Source organism: Python bivittatus, unplaced genomic scaffold (assembly GCF_059951505.1).
Source record: "Python bivittatus isolate LINGU-HERP-01145 unplaced genomic scaffold, Pbiv_v1 ctg000020_np1212, whole genome shotgun sequence".
Taxonomy (NCBI): Eukaryota; Metazoa; Chordata; class Lepidosauria; order Squamata; family Pythonidae; genus Python; species Python bivittatus.
In genome coordinates, this window is record NW_028277030.1 from 33,094,560 (window position 1) to 33,117,565 (window position 23,006).

At 37.6% G+C, this 23,006-nt stretch overlaps 1 protein-coding gene across 5 annotated transcripts in view; it reads left to right on the top strand.

Moving 5' to 3' along the window:
- ARHGEF10 (Rho guanine nucleotide exchange factor 10) overlaps positions 1–22,740 on the top strand; it is a 106,275-nt gene extending 83,535 nt beyond the window's left edge. For all 5 annotated transcript variants that reach the window (XM_088136802.1, XM_088136805.1, XM_007425189.3 and 2 more), the window contains 3 exons: positions 5,082–5,256; positions 16,684–16,806; positions 19,156–22,740. In XM_088136802.1, the coding sequence (XP_087992928.1) occupies positions 5,082–5,256; positions 16,684–16,806; positions 19,156–19,667 (810 nt within the window). In that variant the 3' untranslated portion in view covers positions 19,668–22,740. The remainder of the gene's footprint in view (positions 1–5,081; positions 5,257–16,683; positions 16,807–19,155) is intronic.
- Positions 22,741–23,006: the final 266 nt, after the last annotated feature.

Here is a 23,006-nt window from a genome sequence, read left to right on the forward strand (position 1 = left end):
ACTGTTTCTTAAAAATAGTAGAAGCCCTTCGCTTTTCGTGAACAATGAGGCCCATTATACAGAACTTGCTACGCTTGAGAAAGCATTCTGCAGTCCTTGGCAGAGCTCTTCAGGCTGAGAATCACAAAGGATTTTGTACTGTGTATAAATAGGGGGGAAGCAAAAGATGCAAACTATGCAACGTCTTGTTGTAACAAAAAAAGTGGCTTGTTCTCTCAGGCGCCACTGCGATAAAAGAGTTGGCCGTAGCAGTGAAAATGAGTGCTGAAACTCTTAACGTTGCCATAGTGTTTGAGGAAAAGAGCCTGAAAGAGAAATACCGGGCTCTTTGGTCTGAAGGAAAGGGAAGATGGCTTGGGATTATGGACAAAACTAGTTTAATGCTGGGGCTGCTTCGTATTGCAGAGAGACCTCCTGGAAGCACAGCAACAACTAAAATGGTTTATCATGGTCCATGTAAAAGACAGTGAAACAAGTGGAGGGGTATGGCTGTTCATGTGCATGCACTGTTGTTGTTTTTTCCTGCAAGAGGAGAAAGAGACCCCCACCCAAACATCAGCAAGCAAGATTATTATGTTTCCCTTGCATAGGAAACAGAATGGTTCTAGATGTTCTCTCTCTGACAGAGAATGAGAGAGATTGCATGTACAAAAGTGATAAATAGGAGGATGAATGAAAAGACTTCACATGAATCTACTAATTTGTAAGAATGAAACTGAAAATATATTAATTATTATGCATAATGCTTTGCATTTTTAAAATTTTGCTCTATGCTTATTCAGCACTATGATATAATTTCTGTCAGTTTCAATTCAATTAGGGAGCTAGTTCTTGCAGGACAGAAGTGTAGGACACACCATGAGATAACTGCACTAGAAAGAGCTATGTTAGAATATAGTAGGTCACCATGCTCTGGGTAAGGAGAGGTCACAGATTCCTGATACTTGCTTTATAGCATTGTGTGGATGTATGTACTAATGCCTGAGGTCCATTTCCATGTGTATGCACGTGTACAGGTATGACGAGGAGCCAGACCTAAAGATCTTTTAGCTGAAGAGTGATGTGCATAAAGTGTTGATTTTACTATTTGGATAAATAATTTACCCATGCTTTCAGAGGAGCATGAAAAAGGACACTAGGGATTGTAGAGACAAAGAAAAATTGGAGTGATTTGCAGAAGTTAAGTGAGAAACTAGTCTCTTAGAATTCTCACAAAATTTGAAAAAGTAGTCCCCTTCATAAAAATTCAAGTGCATTTGTGTAGATGACATTACCACTGTAAGTTCAACCTTACAATGAACATTGTGGAGTTGTTCATAAAGATGACTTCAAAGCCTCTAGTTAAGGAGAATATTATACTGTTGGTTGCCTTCTAGAGATAAAGTAGTTCAGCTTTTGAACTGGTCTTTATATTCCATCCTATTTCTCACCATGGGAAGAAGAATGTTGAAGAAAAAGACCTAATTGTGGCAAGATAATGGAGAAATATAAACATTTCTTCATCTGTACTTCTGTTACGCTGATTTGCAAAAAGCATAGCCTTGGGCATGTAAGAACATTCTCTTGATAGAATGGTATCACTGTGCCATATTTTGTATTTCTGCCATCTTGTAAATATTCTTCCTAACAGATATATTGTTTGTGTATTGTATGAATCTGTAGGCAAGTTCAGATGACTTTATCACTATTTCTAGGATAAATTGTAGATCTATTTAATTTCTGCCTGCACAATTACTATAGTTGGGGAAGTATTATGCCTTGTACAGATCATCAGGGATAAATTCACAGGACATTTTTATGAAGTGATTAGGGAATATTTGTGTGGATACATCTGTCCTCACTCAGCTTGAGGTTTTTCAGTTCAAATGTGGGTACATGGACCGTAATGTATAAAATCATCTGACTGAAAATGCTTTATGGTTTGTATGATGCAGAATTTAAGATAGTTATCTTAAATTTTAAGTTATAAGTTCCTTGATGTTTAAAGCAGAAATGAAAATTGTAAGCATTTTAAACTAAAGGTTATTGTTTTTGGTGTTATTTATGCTCAGGTTCTCCCAGCTTTTTGTTTTTCTTTCCACATTTTTTTTATTTTATTTTAAAGAGGCTTCTACCTCCTACCTATCATTTTCTGCTTCCAACCACTTTTTGACTACTGCTGATGCTTTGGTTAGCTTTCCTCTTTAGAGCTTCAGCAATTCCACAGATGTTGTTTGCTGTAAAAAAAAAAACAGTTGTCACAATTGCAATAAGAAAGCAGTGAACAAGATATTGCATTCGTTACGTAACTAATATCTGATAGGGCATGCCAGCAGGAACAGAAGCAGATGAAAGGGCTGTGCTTGTAAGCAAAGGAAAAGGAAAGTGACTGAATGGATGTAGGACCAGAAGGAAGGTGGTTGCTGCAGAAGTAAACTGAACAGAGCTGACCCCTAGGGAAATATAATGACCCACTTGTCTATTTCTTTATCTTGCTAAAAAATATATATGTTTCACTCTAGCTGAAATCAATGTGATGTTGGCACATAGCTTCTTTTGATGAACAGGTATTTGTCCCCAGATATGAGAAAACTATCTTTAAAATTATCATTGCTTATGTAAGGGGTAGAGTCAGGAATGCTATGTATCTTTCAAAAAGGGATGAGTTTCCTGGCTGCTGATACTAACTATATTGATAGATGAAAATTAATTGCCTCCATAGATTGGTTTATAAGTCAGATAGAGGATTCTGCCTTTTTCTCCAAACAAACAAACAGACAGACCTAGATAAGCAGACAAATCATCAAACTTTTTAATCAGTTCTTTAACCTGCTGCTTTAATCCTTTTTTAGCATTTTAACTTGGAATAAACATAATCTTTTCAGGGTCCCAAGAAACTTTTGTCTCCTTGAAGGACAAGCTTTGAAATGTTTTAATATTAATGTTCTCTAACCTGTAATACTGTTGTCATGAAGAACATAGTAACGTTGCACACTGACACATGATATGTCTCACAGCAACCACTGATCCAAAAATAACCCACTTTTAAGGATTTATCAGCAATCTTTTTTCCCCTATACACTTTATTTTTTATTTACCTTAAGTAGTTTTAACATATGGAGTTCAGTAAAGAAACTGAGGTTAATTAATTACCTTTTATTGTTTAGGTTTTTAAAAATAGTTTAATAATTAATGTTAATGATTTGACAAAATTAATGTAGCTTTTCTTGGCGGCCGCCCAACTTGTCTTGTTAGTTGGGTGGTACCATCTGTTTCCATAGATTTGAAGAAGAGGAATCACAACTGTTTTGTTTTTATTTTTTCCCCAGAAAATTATTGGAACCTTTATAGTTTATATTTTATCATTCATTGGACTATTCAATTATTCCCTTTAATAATAAGTTCACTATTTTTTCAGATAAGCATAAGCCACATAGATAAATCATGGGATTTGTTCTGTGATTATTCCAGGATTTTATTGGTTGCATTCTTGTAAAACGTTGGAGAAATCCAGATTTCTGTCTGTTAGAATAACAGAATTTGTGAATGACTTGTTCTCAGTATTACCATCATCACCGCAAATGGAGATATTTAAAGAGGCTTTGAATTTTTATGTCTTGGAGGCAGATAGCTATCTCTGAAGAACTTTGGGGCAAAAAAAGTTTTGGGAGCTGGAACTGCTTTAAATCCTTCAACTGCTTTAAATACATATCTTAATTGTAAAGACTCTGGAAAAAGTATGTAAAGTATTTTTGTAAGATCTGGACTCCCAAATATATTCTGCCTGCCAATTTGCAATCTGAATATCATGCTGGGAATATGGAACAGGAAAATCTGGTTTGCAGTTCAGTTAAGATGAGAATTAGGAATATCCCACAAGTATCCTTTTTTGGATGCAAGTTTTGGAGTTTAATTGCTCTTTATTACATTATTTTTTGTTATTATTGGACTGTTGAAAACATATATTAAATGATTCATTGTTAATAATGCATATACAGTTACAGCACTCTGGGTACAATAGTGAGTTAGTAATTGAGAAAAGACTATATTTCACCTATATCGAGAAAAGTTAGCCACTTCATTTACTATATTTTATGTCTATTTTTGCCAATTATTTTCATTCTGCCCTATTCTGCCCAATCCATTTTATCCTTCCAATCTGATGGTGAAGTAGTTAGGTTTAAATTGATGTTGTATTACCACCCACTTTGCTTCATGGATAATATACAGTTACTAACTACCTCCTCCCCTCTCTCTTCATTTTTTTTAGCTGCTTGATACCCTCCAAATGTTTTAATTATACCTTCCGTTGATGCTCACCATCATGGCCATTGGTTATTGTTTATGAGAACTGTAGGGAACCATATGCCTAATCCTGCTGCATTTGATTTGAGCTGGTGTCTGAGCACAAAAGCCTGTAGGAAAGAAGTTATGGGTTGAATCAAAACTTGTAATGAGGAAAGTTCACTGTATGCCATGAGAAGAGAATGGGAAATCAACTTTTGCCAATTTCTGTCCTCTCAACTTCCTTCTCTGGAAGATTGGGGTATTCTTTGGAATACCATGGGTATGAGATACTAGGGGTCACGAGTCTCCATGGGGGGACAGGGAGAAGGGTCAGCATTTAAAGAAAGACAGATGGACTCTTGTTGATACACATGCTGAAAGGGTGGGGCTTGGATTGCAGTGCTGCTGTCCCTGTCATTTTGCAGATTTTGATGCATACACACAGACAGCCCCCCAGACACTACTGCAAGGGACTATGTAGGCCATCAGCGAGAATTTTTTTCCCTCCTTTCTTCAGCAGGGAGCAACTATTGTATAGTATTCTTTCTTTTACAGAGAGGTAAGTTTGGATCTAACAGGAATATCTGAATACCTGCATCATTGTTCTTTTGTACTAAGTACTGCATGATAAGCATTTGGATGTCCTTGTGGCCATCTCTCTTTTCAATCCATCCTTGTTACAAGGCAAGATAATGTTTAATTGAGGGTACACTTTACCATAGGCACACAGTTATTTGTGAGAAAACAAATAAATATGGGTTATTGGTATTGCTGTTCCTACTGAATGTTTTTAATGGCCTCTATCTATTATCCAGTGCCATTTTGAAGCTCATCAAGAGGAAGGGATGGTGATCTCTCATATGGCTGTTGCAGGAGTTGGGATCTGGATTGCCTTCACATCGGGATCTACTCTTCGTCTTTTCCACACTGAAACCCTTAAACATCTCCAAGATGTTAATGTGGCTACTCTTGTTCACAACATGTTATCAGGTACCAATATTATTTATTAATTACAAGGTTGTTGGTTGAACAACTCTTGCTTTTGGGCCTGACATTAAATCTGAAGTGTTTAAACCTGGGATGGTCAACCTGCTGCCCTCCAGATGTTCTCTACTACAGTCCCTTGCCATTTACAGTTAATATCAAAAACATCTGGAAGGCACCAAACAGTCTAGTTTTGCTCTCATTCACAAATGTGACTTGTCTTGTACTCATAACATTGGCTTGAATGGAGACTTTAAATACCTGACTTCTGGAAGACAAGTGTTAACATAATTCTAAAAAAGTGCTGAATGAAGATTATAATAAGATAGAAAATCAGAGACAACCAGTTTGGCATAGTGGTGAAGGCACCAGGCTAGAAATTGGGAGACTGATTTCTAGTCCCACCTTAGGCACAAAGCTAGCTGGGTGACCTTGGGCCAGTCATTCTTTCTCAGCCCTCAGAAGAAGGCAAAGGCAGACCATTTTTGAAAATCTTTCCAAGAAAACTGCAGGGACTTGTCCAGGCAGTTGCCAAAGTCAACACTGACTCAAAGTCAGTGCTTATAAAAGGTTTTTGAAGTCAGGCTGATGACCACTTGTGGCCCTAATGGCAACTTTCTACTCTCATGGGAGAATATCCATATCTATTGCCAGTTCTTTGAAATGTAGTGATTTTATTAAATTTAATAAAACTTTAAAACTTTGTCCTCCCCTCTTCTGGTACTTTTAAAAGCCCTTAACTCTGGGGCTGCCTGATAACACACAAATCAGTGCCTGTCTTTCTCCTGAGAATCATGAGAATATTTCTTCAGTCTGTTGTCACCGTGTTAGACGATTAAATATTTTGCCTGTAAGAGGTAAACTGTTTCTGTGTGTGGTTTAGAAATAGGTATTCCTGTGTGTTTAAAAAAAGAAAAAAAGGCTATTTGGAAAATATCTAATCTTAGCTGTCACTGCCACGGAAAGAAAAGAAGGGAAATGTAAACGATGTTTTCCTGCTGAAGAACTTGAGATAAACATACACACACCATTACAATTACACTTCAGCTGCTTCTATTTTATCTGAAAAGTACCCCCCACCCACAATTTGGGTTGTTCATGTAACAGTTTCAATAGAGTTTTTTGTTTAGAGTAACAAAGATTATGGTGTAGCTGAAATTCATTTGAAGTAGAAAAAGAAAAAGGGGGATCTGTTTAAATTTACTTGTGACATAGTAAAAGTTGAAGAAAGTTGAAAACGAAACAGCAAACACATTGATCTGTTGCTAATAGACTTCTGAAAAGGAGAAAATAAGCAACAGAAAATAAGCAACAGAATAAAAGGAATATACTTTTTAATTCATTAACGCTCATAGCTCTATTGCTACATATTTTACTTGCACATTTCTTCTGATTCAACCTATTTTAGTATGGAAATGTTTCCTTCATAAAGAATAGAATGTAGTATACGTATACACACAAATACCTGTGTTTCCAAAATTAAAATGCAAGTCTACACTCTGTCGCTGTATTGAACATGCAGGAGAAGACAAGCTGTTGCTAGGTAGCACAGGTAGGCATTGCTAGATGTAGATATATTCCATGGACCATTATTTAAAAATCACTAGGCTAGAGGAAGGCATAAAAGCAATTGTGAATCACTGCTCAGTATTTAAATGTTATGCCCTGCTCAGGATTGCTATTTTAGTCAGGACAATACCCATCAGTAGTCCATTTTTATATGTGAACAGGCAGGCATGAAGTTAGGGTTCATGAGTTCCTCATCGGTGTAGTTTGGCCTTCAGCAAAAGTCATTTTAAGAACTTTCTCACTAACAGGATATCCAGAACTACAGACTTAATTAATCTCTAGTTAAGTCTTAATTCTAGAATTAAGGCTCGTAATTCTGTAACTGTCACTAACTACAGGTAGTCCTTGATTTACGATGGCAATTGGGATCGGCATTTCTGTCACTAAGTAAATGCAGTCGTAAAATGTGACCGCATAGCTTAGCGATGGTAATCCCTGCAGTCCCGGTTGCTGCTGTTAACCAAATCCCACGGTTGTAAGATGAGGCAACTTCCTGACAGCTTCCCACAACCAAGTCAGTGGGGAAGCCAGCAGGAAGTTGCAAGTCCCAAGCAGGCCAGCAGGCAGGTAAGTAGCTGCTGCCGGGTGGGGGAGGGCATGAGGGCGTGTGCAAGGGAGGTGTGGTGAGGGTCAATGTGTGAGGATGTGAGGGGATGCGAGGTGGGTGCAGCGAGGGTCGGGGAGGGTGCACGAGGCTGCAAGGGATGTGTGTCAAGGCTCAGGAAGGGCACATGGAGGTGCACAAGTGGCCAGCACAACACAAGCGCAGAGGGGCTGGGGAGGATGCATGGTGGGGGAGACTTACCCCAGCAGCTTGTGATCTTCCCTGCCCACTTCCCATTGACTTTCTGGGGAAGCTGGAAGGTAAGGTCACAAATGGCAATCACATGATTGTGGGGCACTGCAACTGGTCATAAGTGCGAGCCAGTTGCCAAGTGCCCAGGTTGTGATCACATGACCATGGGGTTGCTAGGACAGCTGGAACTCCCAAGGAGCAGTCATAACCACCATTCATTCAGCACTTTCATAACTTTGGTCACTGAACAAATGGTCTTAATTTGAGGACTACCTGTATATCAGTGAGCTTTGTTTTCATCACCCTAATATCAGTTATACCACAAGGAAAAATAAAGACAGTTTCGATGATTGATTATGACTGATTATGTGCCATCAAGTCATTGTCAACTCTTAGTGACCACATAGATAGATTTTCTCCATGACAATTTGTCCCTAACCTGGTCTTTCAGGACTTCCAACGGTGCATTCATTGCTACTGTAACTGAATCCATCTACCTTATTACTGGTCATCCTCTTATGTTTAAAAAAATAGGAACATGTAAATATAACCCAAATTATTTAATTTATCCAGGCACAGCAGGATGGGAGTAAAACATCTGTTTAATCTCATCTAAAGGTATGGTAAGGAAAGAGGTCCTTAAATGATAGCAGATTCGTATTATTTTTTATAGAAAACATGAAAGAAGGGAACATGCTATACATTCATCTAAAACATACACTTCAGTTTGTGTATCATACCCACAACTTGTTCATCTTGTAAATAATTACATGTCTATTTAGTGAGGGATCTGAAATGATTTCTCATCCAGGAAATTTACAGAAGTGCCAATGGCAGCATCTTTTAAATGGTGTGTGCTCTCTGTGCTTATGTATGTCAGTGTGAGTCAGTGGTGATATTTTAACTTTCAATTTTTAAATGGTACAATTATTTGTTCTGTATTTTAACTGGTTATGCATTGCTTTGAGATGGTATTCTCAGTACTTCAGAGTTTGTCAGCACAGGTAATATAATATCCAGATACTTACGTGTTCCCTAAATAATGTCTGCAGACATCCAAAATATGTAGCTATTATCTCATGAGACATGGATACGGAGTCTGCCTAAATCTTATGCAAGAATGCTTTTATGTTGAGAGATTTGATAATCTTGATGTTTCAGATAAAATCCTTTTTAATTTGGAGTGGAGTTGCTGACATCATTGCATGAAGCCATGAGATGGTGACTCACATCTGAGAATATTGCCTGTCATGCAATATGAGCACCATTTAATAAAATATGCTTTCAGATCATTCCTACTCCTAAGATGAAAACATTTTAAGTATAACTTGTCAACATTTTAGCAAGTGGCCCAGCTTGTTCAACTTGTAAATATTTATAGCCACTGAAAAAAGCTTAAAGCCCAATAATAACTAGAACAGTGGGAGCTCTTCTGGTTTGTAAACATTCTATGTCCCGTCCTACGAGAAAGAGATAACTCTGCAATAAACTTGTGCAGAGCATCTTAGGTTTGCTTCAGTAAAAAAGATGTGTCATGGAGGATTCTTTTCTTCAAAACAAAGAAACAGTGTAATTCCTTGTGACAAAGCAATTCACAGCTCCTTGTACCACTTCAGGCCAGTGTTATAAGACAAGGCTCCTCTCAACCTTGTCCTCTAGGGTTGGCCAAAGTGCTTCCATGTTGGTAGGTATCAGTACAAGATATAGGGTACAGAGTACATTGAAGTTGTCCAGCCTGGAAAACTTTGGGCATGTGCTAAGAGTGCTACAGGATGGGCAGCTTCAGCATGCACCATGGTATTTCCTGGAATGTTTGTTGAAGACACAAGTTTTGCTTTGCTCTTAGACTCAAGGAGGTCATGTTGTGTGGGGAGCAGCTTCAAGAGTCTGCATTGCTTGAGCCTTCATCAAAGTGAAGCACCCCTTTGAAGATTTCCATAGCATTATGCTATGATACATACTCTGACCATGACAAACTTATTAGTTTGATATATCCTCCTCAAATTTAGTAGTATAAAAATGATGAATGTCCATATTGATACAGATATTACAACTTGAATTAAACTGTCTTGAATTCTATTCTAAAGCCAATAATTTTCCTTTTTTATGTGTGAAATTCATTAGAAACAAAATTTGCTCAGAAGAATTCTGCTGAATCTAAATTTGTTCCACTAGTAACTGATATCAGCTCACCTATGTAATTTCATTTTCTAGTCTAGTAGTATGACACATGTTTTTCCTGATGGCGGATAGAAAAATATAACATTTCCTTGCCAAGTGGAAAAAAATAATGCACAATATTATTTCTAAGTATCCTTTCCTTATCTAAATATAAACATAACTCAATTTAAAAAAATCTAAAGAAGATGGTGGACTAGGAGAAAAGTCACAAAGACATATATGCTGAGAGTTTTCTTTTACAAGGAAAATCAAAGAGGGCTTTTTTTCAGAAATGCCATTTCTGATTAAACAGAAATAGCATTTCCATTTGCACCCAATATTGTCTCCCACGTTCCTTTTAGAAACACTTTTTTTCTCTCTGATAAGCCTTATATTAATGGTTTGCCTCAAATGCTAGATTATAATAAGTATAGTATAGGGAATTATGAATCAGGAAATCTCTGCTCAAATTTCAGGTCTGCCACAGTTTCATTGGATCATCTTACAGAAGTCCTGTTCTTGTTTTATGTTGTAATGATTGCGAAGATAATATATTTGTGATACCTTAAATATTTGAATTATGTTGTTGAAGGTGTGGTAGCAAAGGTCAGTTTGGAATTCATTTTATATAGTTGTTCAGTATCACTATTACTTATTTTTCTTCTCAAAGATGTGAAAAATTCAACTGGATTTTTGTGCCAAAACCATCTTTATATTAACAGACCTATTGTCAGGTTCAGCCCAAGTACAGCAACAAGGCAATCCAGTACAGTTCAGTTCCTTTATTAGCTCGCACCTAATAGACAAAATCTCGCCAGACTAAACCTATGCTAAAGCAACTAGTGGCTATGCCCTGTGAGACCCTAGGGAGGGGCCAGCCTCATCCTCTTCGTCTTCCCACACTCTTGGTGCGGGCTGAGGAGGCGCTTGCCCCGGAATGTCTCCCCCCTCTTCTGACAACCTTGAACTTCCATTCCAGAATCTTCCCCACTTATGGCATCCATTACACCTATGGAATCAAAAACCATCTCATAATGGTACTATTTCACTATTCACAGCCATTGATTATAGTTTAAAATCTCTTCCTATTTTACGTTTTCTTGAATTTTACATTGTATTAAAAATATTTTAATGCTGTACACTATCTGCCACATGACAATCCTTTGCATTACAGGAAGTATATGCATACCAAAAAACCCCAACTTCTTGTTATACTATTTGAATTTAACCCAGTTTAACACCTTAAATGTTTTACTCCAGGTTGTAACTATTTGAGTCCAGAGTGGGATTAATTTATCCCAAAAGTACTGAGAGTTATTGATAAACTGAACTGATTTGCAGCCATTCCTGAGAACTAAAAAACTGGAAAAGCACAAAACTGCAGCCACTCCAATGTTCTGTACTTATCTAGAACAGTGCACACAAATAAACTTAATGCATTTGCCATCTTGTATTAATTATGTGTTTCAGAAGTTCATGTTTGCAAGCAGGTGCTTCCCAACTGTTCCATCACTTTAAAAGCAGGGGATTTCCGTTTGACTTCACCTTGAATTGTTTGTTCCCAAGTCTGCCTTCTGTGTTCAAAATGTGAGCATGCAGGATAATTGTTAGCAGTTTTCACATTGGGAAACAATGTTATTTAACTAGTATGAGCCACCAGTCAGACATTTCTGTAGATCCTGGGGTCATGACAGGCCTTGAGCCTTCCTTCCTCCCTCCCCTTGATGTTAATGTCACCAAAATACTGCAGATTAAAACTAGGCAACAGGATATACAGGTATTTTCAGTCATTTTGGAGTGAAGATAATCAGTGCCTCTGTAAAACACAGAGTATCTTTATAATAGGCAATGCATTTAGAATGAACACTTATATGTATGCATATCCTCTACAGGAGGGGAAGATTAAAATCCCTCTCCCTGATCTGTTTGTTCTGAAAATGTGAAAAATACAAAAACAAATAGTAGATACTTTCATATTTTACACTAGATGGATGTGTAAAATCCCAGAGAAGTGCAGAAGTGCAAGGAAGAGATTCACATTGTTCTGTTTATCTAAAACATCTAAACTTTGATATTAAGGACCAGAGTATGGTGATTCATACCATATGGCTTCTAATAAGTTTGGAATGTTATTGGATATGGGGGATAATAACATCAGCACTTTATCAGATCACTCTCTGACTGCATTAGAGATCTCTTGGGCTGTCTACCTGCCACAGGAGGTATGACCTATTCAGTTTATTTATTTATTATTAAATTTGTATGCCACTCATCTCCCCCGAAGGGTGACTTTGGGTGGCTCAGTTGGTCTAGTCTAGGTACGTAATAATGAGAGCCAGTTTGGTGTAGTGATTATTGCACCAGGCTAGAAACCAGGAAACTGTGAGGTCTGGTCCCGCCTTAGGCACAAAGCCAGCTGTCACTTTCTCTCAGCCCTAGGAAGGAGGCAAGGGCAAGCCACTTCCAAAAATGCTACCAAGAAAACTGCAGGGACTTGTCCAGGCAACTGCCAGGAGTCAAAACTGACTTAGAGGTATACACACAAGTATCTAATAAACCCTATCTAGTACTAGAGGTAGCTTGGAGTTATTCCTGAAGCTCTGGTACACAATTCAGCTGAAGCCTTGGTCCTAGCTCGGAATGAGAGCTGATGATGGCCTTGGATTAGAATATTCCTTGCTCATGGATACCAGAGATCCCTCTGGTTTTCAGAGGAGTTTCAGGAGATGAAGCAGCAGAAAGATAACTAGAGCACTGTCAGAGAAAACGAGGGAATCCAACTGAATGTGGGCTACTTTATTATGGACTACCTTGTGGCAATAAGAGCAGTGAAATGTAATTATTTCTTTGCTCTTACTGTGTCTAAAGATTGCAGACTGGTGGCCCTGTTTAAGGTGTCCCAGTCCCTCCTGGGGAGAAGGGGGCCAAATATACTCATAAAGGATCACTGTGAGGAATATTGTAGCCATGTGTTGGATAAAGTCATTTGAGTCCGCTCCAAGCTGGACATCAGCTGTGCAAGTCCAGTGGGGTTGATCTATGCATGGTCATGCCTAATTATCTGGAAGGAGCTTGAGGCTGTTGCTCTTGAGGAAGTGGACAGGATCCTTGGGATAGTTAGCTGGTTAGAGCCTCCAGGGGGGTGACACATAGTTGGGTCCAAGCAGTTGTGAATTTATCCTTGAGTGAGGGAATGGTCTTTGCACAGCTCCATCTTGTATGCCAGTTACTCATTTTCCTAAACCAGGAGGTCCTGCTTATGGTCAGTCAGGCTTTGGTCCCCTCATATTTGGACTATTGCAATGTGCTCTACATAGGACTGCCCTTTACGACGAGTCAGAAGTTGCAGCTAGTCCAGAATGCAGCCATAGGTATTTATGGGTTTGCCTAAGGTCACCCATGTAATATCTCCACTTTGTGAACTGCGCTGGGTCTCAGTGGACTTCCAGATACAATTCAGGGTGCTGGCTATCACCTATAAATCCTTTCATGGCGCAGGACTTAACTACTTGTGGGTCTGCCTTTCTCCCGTAACTTTTGCTCATCTCACAAGTATGGATAGGGTGGGAATTGGACAGGTAAGAATTGAACGGAGTGGGAATAGGTCCCCTCTATTACACAGGGCCATCTAACGGGACCTAGGAAGTAGGCCTTTTCTGTCACAGTGCCTGTCCTATGGAACATTATATCCTCTCCTCCTTTTTGATGGCTCTGACTTTGTTGGCCTTTCATAAGACCTGGCTCTTTCTCTGAGCATTGGGACTAGGTAATGAGTGAGCGCATTTTGTTATGGCAGTTGGGTGGGTTTTGCTCCATGTGTGTTTATTTTTTCTTTGAATCATTATTATGTTTATCGTGAGCCATCTAGAGTAATATGCTGATTGGGCAACCGTATCTGACTGTCTGCTCAGCTGTTTTTTCAAACTAAAGAAAGGAAGGAAGGGAGTTCCCCTCCCTCAGATTCCAGCTATCAAGAATCGCATAGCTTCCTCAGAATGATAATGCTGCTGATAGACTATCTGGGCTTTAGTCATTCCTGGATCACTTGCATCCAGACCTTTCACATCACTTCCACCTCAAAAATGGGAAATGGCAGAGAAAGAACTGCTACAATAGGCCACTATGAAGGCATTTTTGTAGGCCATTTTTGATCATTTTTAATAATGATAATAGTGTTGCTGGTTGTCTGTGGAAGTTGTACATATCAGTTTTATATATAAATTTGGAACAAACTGATTCCAAAGTATACTTTTGATAAAAGGGTTTTATTTTGTATTTACATGCTTATTTATTTTATATTTATTATATATATTATTTTATTATATAGTTTTGATAAAGGGTTTTATTTTGTATTTACATGCTTATTTATTTTATATTTACTTCATTCTTATTTATATTTAAAGTAAATATATATATATATATTAATGAAACAATAACTCTATTCAGTTGTTTTCCACACAAGGCATCAACATTGTTTTTGTTTCCTAAGAAAATGTTTATTAAGGCCTTTTTTTCCCTGAATGAAAGTAGGGCTAGAGCTTTTGACATATTTTATGGTGCTGTGATCGTTTTGTGCCATTCATTCACCTTCTGGCTACAAAGGGAGACTTCTGTGTTTCATTCAAGGCTGCCCCTCTTACCAGTTCTGATGACATTCTACTTCCCAGACAGGCAGCTTTCCTTTTCATGAATATTTGATAGTTAATTTTAGCAACAGTCCTTTAGGGCCATCAGTGATTTCCTTTAAGCTCAGAATGGAATGGCTCATCCATATGTCATGTCATGAATTAGTTTTCCCCAGCCCTGAACCACCCAAATGTGTTGGGTCAACAGTTTCCAGAATTGCCAGTTAGCTGCCCAAAGTTTTAAGAGTGAAATTGAACTCTGTAACTCCACAAAATCCTATTACAGAAAACAGGTTCAGTTTGTAAACAGAGGAGAAAATTGAAAACAATTCTCGAATTAATGTGGCTGCAGTGCTTTTTAAGAATCTTTGACAAGAGTTTAAAAATAGTCTGATTTGTTTAAAAGCACAAGTCTTTTTCTCCATACAGTTAATTTTGTTGTATGGGGTGAGATTTTTATTCCTTTCTTCCTCAATTTTGGAACTGGGGTAGCCATTGTCTTAAAACTGCATTTCTAAAAGACAGCTAAGTGTTCTTTCAGTTGACAGAGATCTTGTTGTAAGGCATGTTCAGTGCAAAGTTGAGAATGTATGTTTTGAAAATGAGTCCAGGAAGATATACTAATGCAAACTAAAATAACATCAGATTATCAGAACTCTGAAATCCAGGTATAAATTAAAGTGGACACTGATTGATCAGATTTTGGATGCACTGAACCAAATCTGGTTGTACCCTGTATTATTTTTGTACGTGAATAAAAAGTGATTTTGAATATATGCAAATATATAAAATATGCATTGTCAGGCCTAGCCCAAGGAACTCCAAGAGACCATGCAAATTCCGTTCAACTATGTTTATTAGCTACAACCTCTAGCAAGAATCTTCCCAGACTAAAACCCCAGTTCCCAAAGTCCTCCAGCCACAACAGTGTGAATTCCTCAGGGAGGTGTCAGTCTCATCCTTTTGTTCCTCCCATGCAGTTCTGGTGAGCTAAGAAAATGCTTATCTCCCTGAGCTTGGCCTTCATAATTCCATTCCATCACATGCATGCATAAAATCCCATTCAGATTTAATGGACATTCTGCTTTAATGGACATCTGTTGCTCCATTAGTCTGCTAAATTGATGGAATACCCTTAGACTTAAATCTAATCTTACATGTCAGTTCAGAGGTGACTCGTGTGGAATGCTGTACCACCATATAAATGGATACAAGATTGCTACTTAACCATTTATAAATTGGGTTACATGTCTGGTAGATATATTCTTATAGTGCCCTAAATTAATAATTTCACCAGTACAATAAATTGAAGGCACTCACCTATGTGCTAACCTAAGATCCTGTGATTGAATGGACTTATGAAGGCCAGGCTCAGGGAGATAAGCATGTTCTTAGCCCCCAACAGGAGTGTGGGAAGTTCAAGAAGATGAGGTTGGCACCTCCTTAAGGAATTCACGGTGTTGTGGCTGGCTGGCTTGGGAACAGGGGTTCAGTCTGGGGAGATTTTCTGTCTGAAGGTTGTAGCTAATAAATGCAACAGAACTGTATTTGCATTGTCTCTTGGAGTTCTTTGGGCTGAACCTGACAGATCCAGAGGATAATGCTAAAAATGTGGTGACTCAATCCAGCTGAGAATCTGTAGCTCTGCTGTTGGCTAATTTACACTGAACATTAGAGTAATACATTCATTACAGTCTGCCAATGTACTCTTGACCATTTTGTATTAGTATTAAGTACTTTTTTAAAAAAAGTGCATTTGTGGAAGGATGCTTGTTTTGTCCCTCAGTAGTAGGCCTGCACAATTTGTAGAGTGGAAAGGACTGCATTGATAAATTAAACATAATTGCAGGCTGCAAAGGAGTAGCTGGCGTGCTGATCAGCTGTTTGGTGGCTTGTGGAATAGGGGCGGCGCTGGAGCTGGGGGCATCTGTGAGGCTTGGAAGTACTCAGCAATGCGTCTTTTGGGGGGGTGGCGGTAGCAGATCTTTCCTGGCAATGGCGACCGTGTTTGGCAGCAGGGAATTCATTGAGTTTTTTAAAAAAACGCTGGAGTTTTGAAAATAGAAATTAATTAGAAACTGACAAAATGGGGATAGGTTATAGCTTGGCTAAGTGCCCCTTGTATTATAGTGATTTATGGTATGCTTGGAAAGCTAATAAAACCCCTAGCAATGTTTTTAAATATGTAGGGTAACATAATTTCATCAGACAGTGTCTTTACAATACAACCATAAGAGCAAAAAAACTGGCTTGGGAGTAATGTAATCTCTCTAAATCTTGCAGGACAGCAGCGTGTTTCAGTGACCAGCCTCCTAGTTTGCCATGGTCTGTTATTGGTTGGAACAAATATGGGGATTATAGTAGCGCTCCCCGTTCCTCGTTTGCAGGGAATCCCCAAAGTAACTGGTGAGTATAATAGTCACAGTGTAAGTAAAAAGAAAACTATTATCAATACAAACGACTGTTCTTTCATCAAAAGCGCAGTGGTCAGTACGCTACAGATAAAGAAAGGTTCATGTGAAAAATATTGGCAAAAGAGCTTTTGCTGTAGCAAAGAGCATCTTGCTTCCCGTTTTTTACTTAAAGGACATTTGCAAACTCTGGCTCTTCCCTTTCTTTTTGATTCTCTTGTTAAAAGACCAAACCACTGAAAGTTCAGCACGCCTATGTAGCAAACGGAGTCTGCTGAAGGGCAGTTGCGCACTGGCATTCTTCTGCCCACAGCGTTCCTCCATCCAAGGGGAAATTCTCTATAGCATGGGAGATACATGTGTACACACAACTAATTTAATATTCTATGATGCTTTTATAGAAAGGCTTAGGAGTGTTTAAACATCGGGGATAAAATTAAAACACATTTAATGTGGGTCTGTTACATAAAGGACATTTGGTAACCAGGAATACTTAACCAGGATTCCTTAAGAACTTACAGATGCCTCACAAAGCTAATGCATTGCTATTGCCATGGTTTTACCTTGCTTTTTCCCCCCATGCATTGTTTTCTGTAAATATATCATTAGACTAATGAGTTGCTCTCAAGTATCAATCCATATGTTAACAGGTAAGAGACTGTTTGCAAAATGTCAAAGGTAGGACGCATTTCAAATATCACAGTACTTAAGTATTATCATGAACTAAATGTTCCTGTACTTAGGATCCTAAATTTTCCGTGCTTTAATCTGATGTGCTTAGTAAAACTTGAGATCTACAGTATTTCACTGTTGCCAGCACTAATGTGATTACATGTTGTAAGTGTAGTTTTATTGAAAACAAGGCCTTTAGCAGTGGATGGCGGAGAAAGCAAAGGTAGTGGACATGCCAGATAAAACCAGTCAGCTGATTCCCTTGCTCCTGCTGTTATAAAAACAGAGAACAAAGCATGAACTGAATACCAATTTCAGCTTTGCTGCTTTGAAAAACAAAAGGTAACTTCCAGAGGATGTGTTTGAAAACGTTTCCACTGGATTGTATCATACATGACCCTCAGCTGTGGATAGTTATAACTATGTTTATTTTTTATTTTTATACACGCGCACACACACACACACACACACACACAGAGTATGTATGTGTGTGTGTATAAAACCCATATTTATAAGGATTACATTCAGCGTTTTCATTGTTTTTAAAGTGGAAAAAAGGATGCTATTACAATTAAAAAAAAAACTTAACAAATTAAAACATACCCAATTAAAAACAGTTACAACTGAAAAATGAATAACTCAGTTCAACATATCAAAATGTGATTTAAAACTATAACATCCTCAAAATGTGTAAGACAAGTGAACATCATCCAGAAAGAAATGTCACAGCACTTGTATCAAGTGCTTGGATCTCATGTAGTAGATATGGCTTTCTCAAGAGAGCATCACCACATCATCTAACTTGATGAGCCAGTACATAATGGAGTAAGTTCTGACATACTTCTATCTGAACATGCCCTTGCAAAACACTAGATTTAGTATTCCTGGCTCTGTTCTTCTATTGCAGGACGAACAATATTTAGCTAATCTATTTCTAAGCAAACCACAAAAGCAGTTGAAGACTTGAACTTGAGTTGCTCATAACTGATTAGTGTGTATTTTATATCACAGTTCCTTATTTAGATGCTGTATTAACAAAAACATAGGAACCTGTTAAATGAAGGACACTTCTGATTTTCTTCTTCCTGGTGGGTGGATAAGGGGTGGAGTAGGTGATAGCATGCATGTGCAACATTTTCACATGGGCATCTTCCTGTTAATTCATAATACTGAATTAAAGCATTTCATTCACTGCAAAGTGGACATGTACATTTTAAATCTCTTCACGTGCATAAATCCTGAGCAAGAATCAGGAAGAAAGGGTAAGGAGATGATTTGGGAGTCATTGGTCTATTTATGTAATAGGGTGAGGTCATAGAGATAAATACTTATAGAATTAGGTACTATCCAATTGCAAGGTAGTTCTACAGTTCTAATGCCCTTTGCTGTTAAAAGCTCTCTGCAGAAAAAACCAAGCATAGAAGGCTAGGGCTTCAGCTATTATGAGCTAGTTTTCTGTTTGTTGAGAATTTTTTCCCCTTAGAAACTGGTATTACACAACTGAACTCTGAAGTGAATGTTGATCTATCAATATATAAAAGGCATATCACAAGTTAGCAACTTTTTATACAGTGCTTTATAAATCCATTTAAAAAAAAGAGTGGCTGGTGAAAAGAATTAAACTGCATTAAAATGGGTGTGCATGAGTGTGTGTTTTTTCTTTTGGCTGCAGGAAGAGGCATGGTATCTTATCATGCACATAATGGTCCTGTCAAGTTCCTTGTAACGGTCTCTGTGACAAACAAGCGGAACAAAAGCAAATCAAAGTCCAGTCTGAATTGTCCTCATTCAGGCCTGAAAGATGATGACCAAAAGAGTGTTCTACCTGAGAGGCCCAGTTCTTCTCTAAGCAACCCAAATGACAGTGCCATTTGGTTGGGAGGCTCCGTCGGATCCATTGCTCAGAAAAGTGACTTGTCTTCATCTTCTGGGTCACTCACATTGTCTCATGGATCCAACACAGTTGAACCGAGGCCTGAAGAGAGTGCTGTCTATGAGCTTCTGAAAGAAGTCTCTCCTGACCAGAGTAAAAAACACAGATCCAGAGAAGGGAAAGCAATATCCATTTTACTAATCTCTGGAGGGCAAGGACACAGAAGGGTGAATAAGAAATGTAAGCAGCAGCGGCCAGATGAACTGGTATCTTCAATAATGGTTTGGCAGATTCCACTATTAAAGATCTGAAAACATGATACAGTGTGCTTTGTTAAATGACATTTGCTTTGGTGTTAACACCATTATAATGAATTTACATTTTTATCTCAAAGCAAATTAAATATCAATGTTTGCAGAGGCCTCCTTATAAAATTTCTTTGTGTTGAATTGATGTGGGTTAGCTTGTTTGAACAAGTTTCTTAGACATATCCCAAGAAGCCCATTTCAGAACTACATCTAAACTTATTTTTAACTCTTAAGTAGAAGTTCTTTAATTGAAAAAACATATAATTCATTTTAAGCTATTTTTATCATTTTGCTACTATTTGTATACAAATATTGTGGCCTAAAGAACATTCAGTGAAGGGCAAAGATCAAATAGCATTCCTTTGATGAGTCTTGCTTAAATACTTATTTCTTACGAGGCAATATTATGCACATGTGCTTCATTTCCCCAAACATTTTTTAAAGCAGTCATTATTGCAGGATAGTCTACTAGCTTAATTCCAGAGACTATAAATAAACCTGTAATATACTTTCTCAAGTAAGTATCAGACACAATAGAAGTTGTTTGGTCAAATCCTACAGATTTATACTTTGGAGAAAAAAAGTTAGGGCTAATTTTTAATTATTAGTACTTAAAAATGACTGTTATAAAAAGAAATGTTAAACATTTGATGAGAAATATGTTCTACACCATTTACTTATTAAGTGTTGTTGTTTTTTTAATCTTTTGGTTACTCCCTATAAGTAGGAGGGAAAATAAACCCACTGTGGAATTTAGCAGATTCAGGCAGTTGCTCATGTTTTGGTGCTCCATTTGATTATAGTACATTCTGTTGCTGGCAGTGGAATGTGCTCCATTTATGTGTATGGCTGCTTATATATTTTGATTAACATTAGACAATGGTGAGGAAATCAAATATAAACATAAAATAAAGAGACCCTAACATTAAAACATGCTGTTTTCATAAGATTATTATTATTATTATGAGAGTTCAGGGCTCTCCAGATACATCACTGTCTGTTACGAGTGCACATTATTAATACAGACTTTGATCTGAAGTCAACAAATGTGCTTTTTTGCTATGAATACTGGCAAAACCCACAGCTTAACATCTATAGAAAGATGCCATAGCATCTATTTCCAAGCAATAAAGAAAGGAATTTGTATAATTAAAGCAAGTCAACACATTTCCTTCTCGTAAAATGGAAGACTGCATGCCTACCTGGGATTCAAACACAGGTGCTGTTACTGCTGTGAAAACCTAATTGCTTGTGACCAACAGCTACAACTCCAGGAGGCATTGTGATGACTCTGGATAGTGGCAAGTGAGCATTGACAGTCATTTTACAATTTGTAGAACTCTGTGATGTGTTAAAGCCTGGGTGCACCTGAACTTTGCCAGAGATTAGCTGCAGGATGAGATCATTTATGGCGCTGTGCTTACCCATGTTGGGTTTATTTATGTAACAGTGGTATAATGGTTTCTCATGGGATGGGATGGGAGACAAGGATTTAAACTTTAAAAGGACCTTGCTGTACCAGTTAACAGTCTTCTTACTAGGAGTATTATTATAGCAGTATATTGGATCACAGAGAGTTCTAATTTCATCTTTTCTCTCCTTGAAGAAGGTAGAATTCTAGTAGGAAGCTTACATTAAAAAGCTATGTTATGGGCAATTATTTCAAGTGTAGTAGATTGAATTCATTGTCCTTTGAGAACATCCAATTAAATCAATGGACATTAAATGATTCTCCTGTTACATGTGACTATGTTTGGTAATAGTTATAAAATAATCAAGACATAAATGTGGAGTTTTTCCCTCTCTTTTTCTGAGGATGGAAAAGGAATAGGCAGAAAACTGATTGGCATCTACCAGCAAATTACTGGATAGTTTGCAATAAATTGGAAAGTACTTTTAATATGAACAATAGATTTTCCCCTAAATTAGACCAGTGTAAGACTTGCTATCTAGTTGATCAAACGTAGATTCACATTTGTGGATCTTCCAAGTATACAACTTAGTAGATACATGGGTAAATGATTCTGTCTCGGAGTTGTTCTTTTGTATATGGCTCCAATTGGGCACGGTCTTGGTATTTTAGTCAAACCCTGCAGTAGATCTCATAATCGTGGTGCTCATGGCTGGATGTGAGACTTAGTCATGTATCTTTAGGTCTGCAGTAACATAACATTTGAACTTCTGGCCCTTAGTGCAGACCTAGGTACTTCCAGAATTCATTTCTAGACAAGAATTTAACATAGTGAAGCTACAAGTATCAGTTCTTCAAGCCATAATTTTATGGAACAGGTATTCAGAGTTGCAAGTACATTATCAAGTAACAGCTTCCAAATGAGTCTTTTATTGCAGAAATGGGCAGAGGTCAATAAAAGAACTGATAATGTCTACAAAAATTGGAAAAATGTTTTTATACTAATTTTTAGCACTGAATCCTCAAAGCCTGCATTCCTCAAACACCCCTGGTTTATGTTTTGTGTTAAATACTGAATTTATTACCATTGGTTGATGAAATGTGAAACTAGTTCCCCAATTTCAGGATTTTTTGAACTTGTCTTGGACAATATTTTCTATACCCTAATTCAACTTGCTTTGGAAACTGAAGGGGCTCTGAGAAAGAGTTTGTGATACAGTTTCCAAAGGAAAATAAGTCAAAGATTCCATTAGGCTTTCTGTCAAGATCCTGGTTATTGAGGGTTGCCGAGGAGGTTTCCTACAAGACTGTTATAAAATATGTGTACTATATTACAGAAGAACTTTTTAAAAATCCGATACAATTGTATATATGTATAGATTAAAATGCTAACCAGTAACCAAAGTACTGCTTTAATGTTGGGTTGGATGCAAGCCACATTTCCACACACATACATATATGTGTTGCTAGGCAGAGCAGATTTTGCTTCTGATTCCACATGGGAATACAGATATCTGGGAAAAAATAGGAGGAAAAGAACCACTACGTTTCATCAAATGTTTTCTAATATCTAACAGTACATTTGTTATAACCTGAGCCATACAGATATGTATTTATGTCCAAAATAAACTCAATAAACTGTGAATAAACAAGACCTTAAAACTATATTAGCTTATTCTTATGTTATTTGTTCAAAACTCTACAAAGGATACATGAAACAAACAAAATGTGCTTATTTAAATACTTTGATGCCTGTTGGGGTCAATACTTAAAATGACCTGAAAAACATAAGAATGCTATCCATTGGTTCATGCATAACGCCAAGTAAATCAGCAAAAAGGTAGCTTTGCAAGTACCGAGGTTGAGCTGCAAGAGTTTAGTTTCAGTTTAGCAGATTGCTGGCTTATGTACAAACCATGAATTGAGGTTTA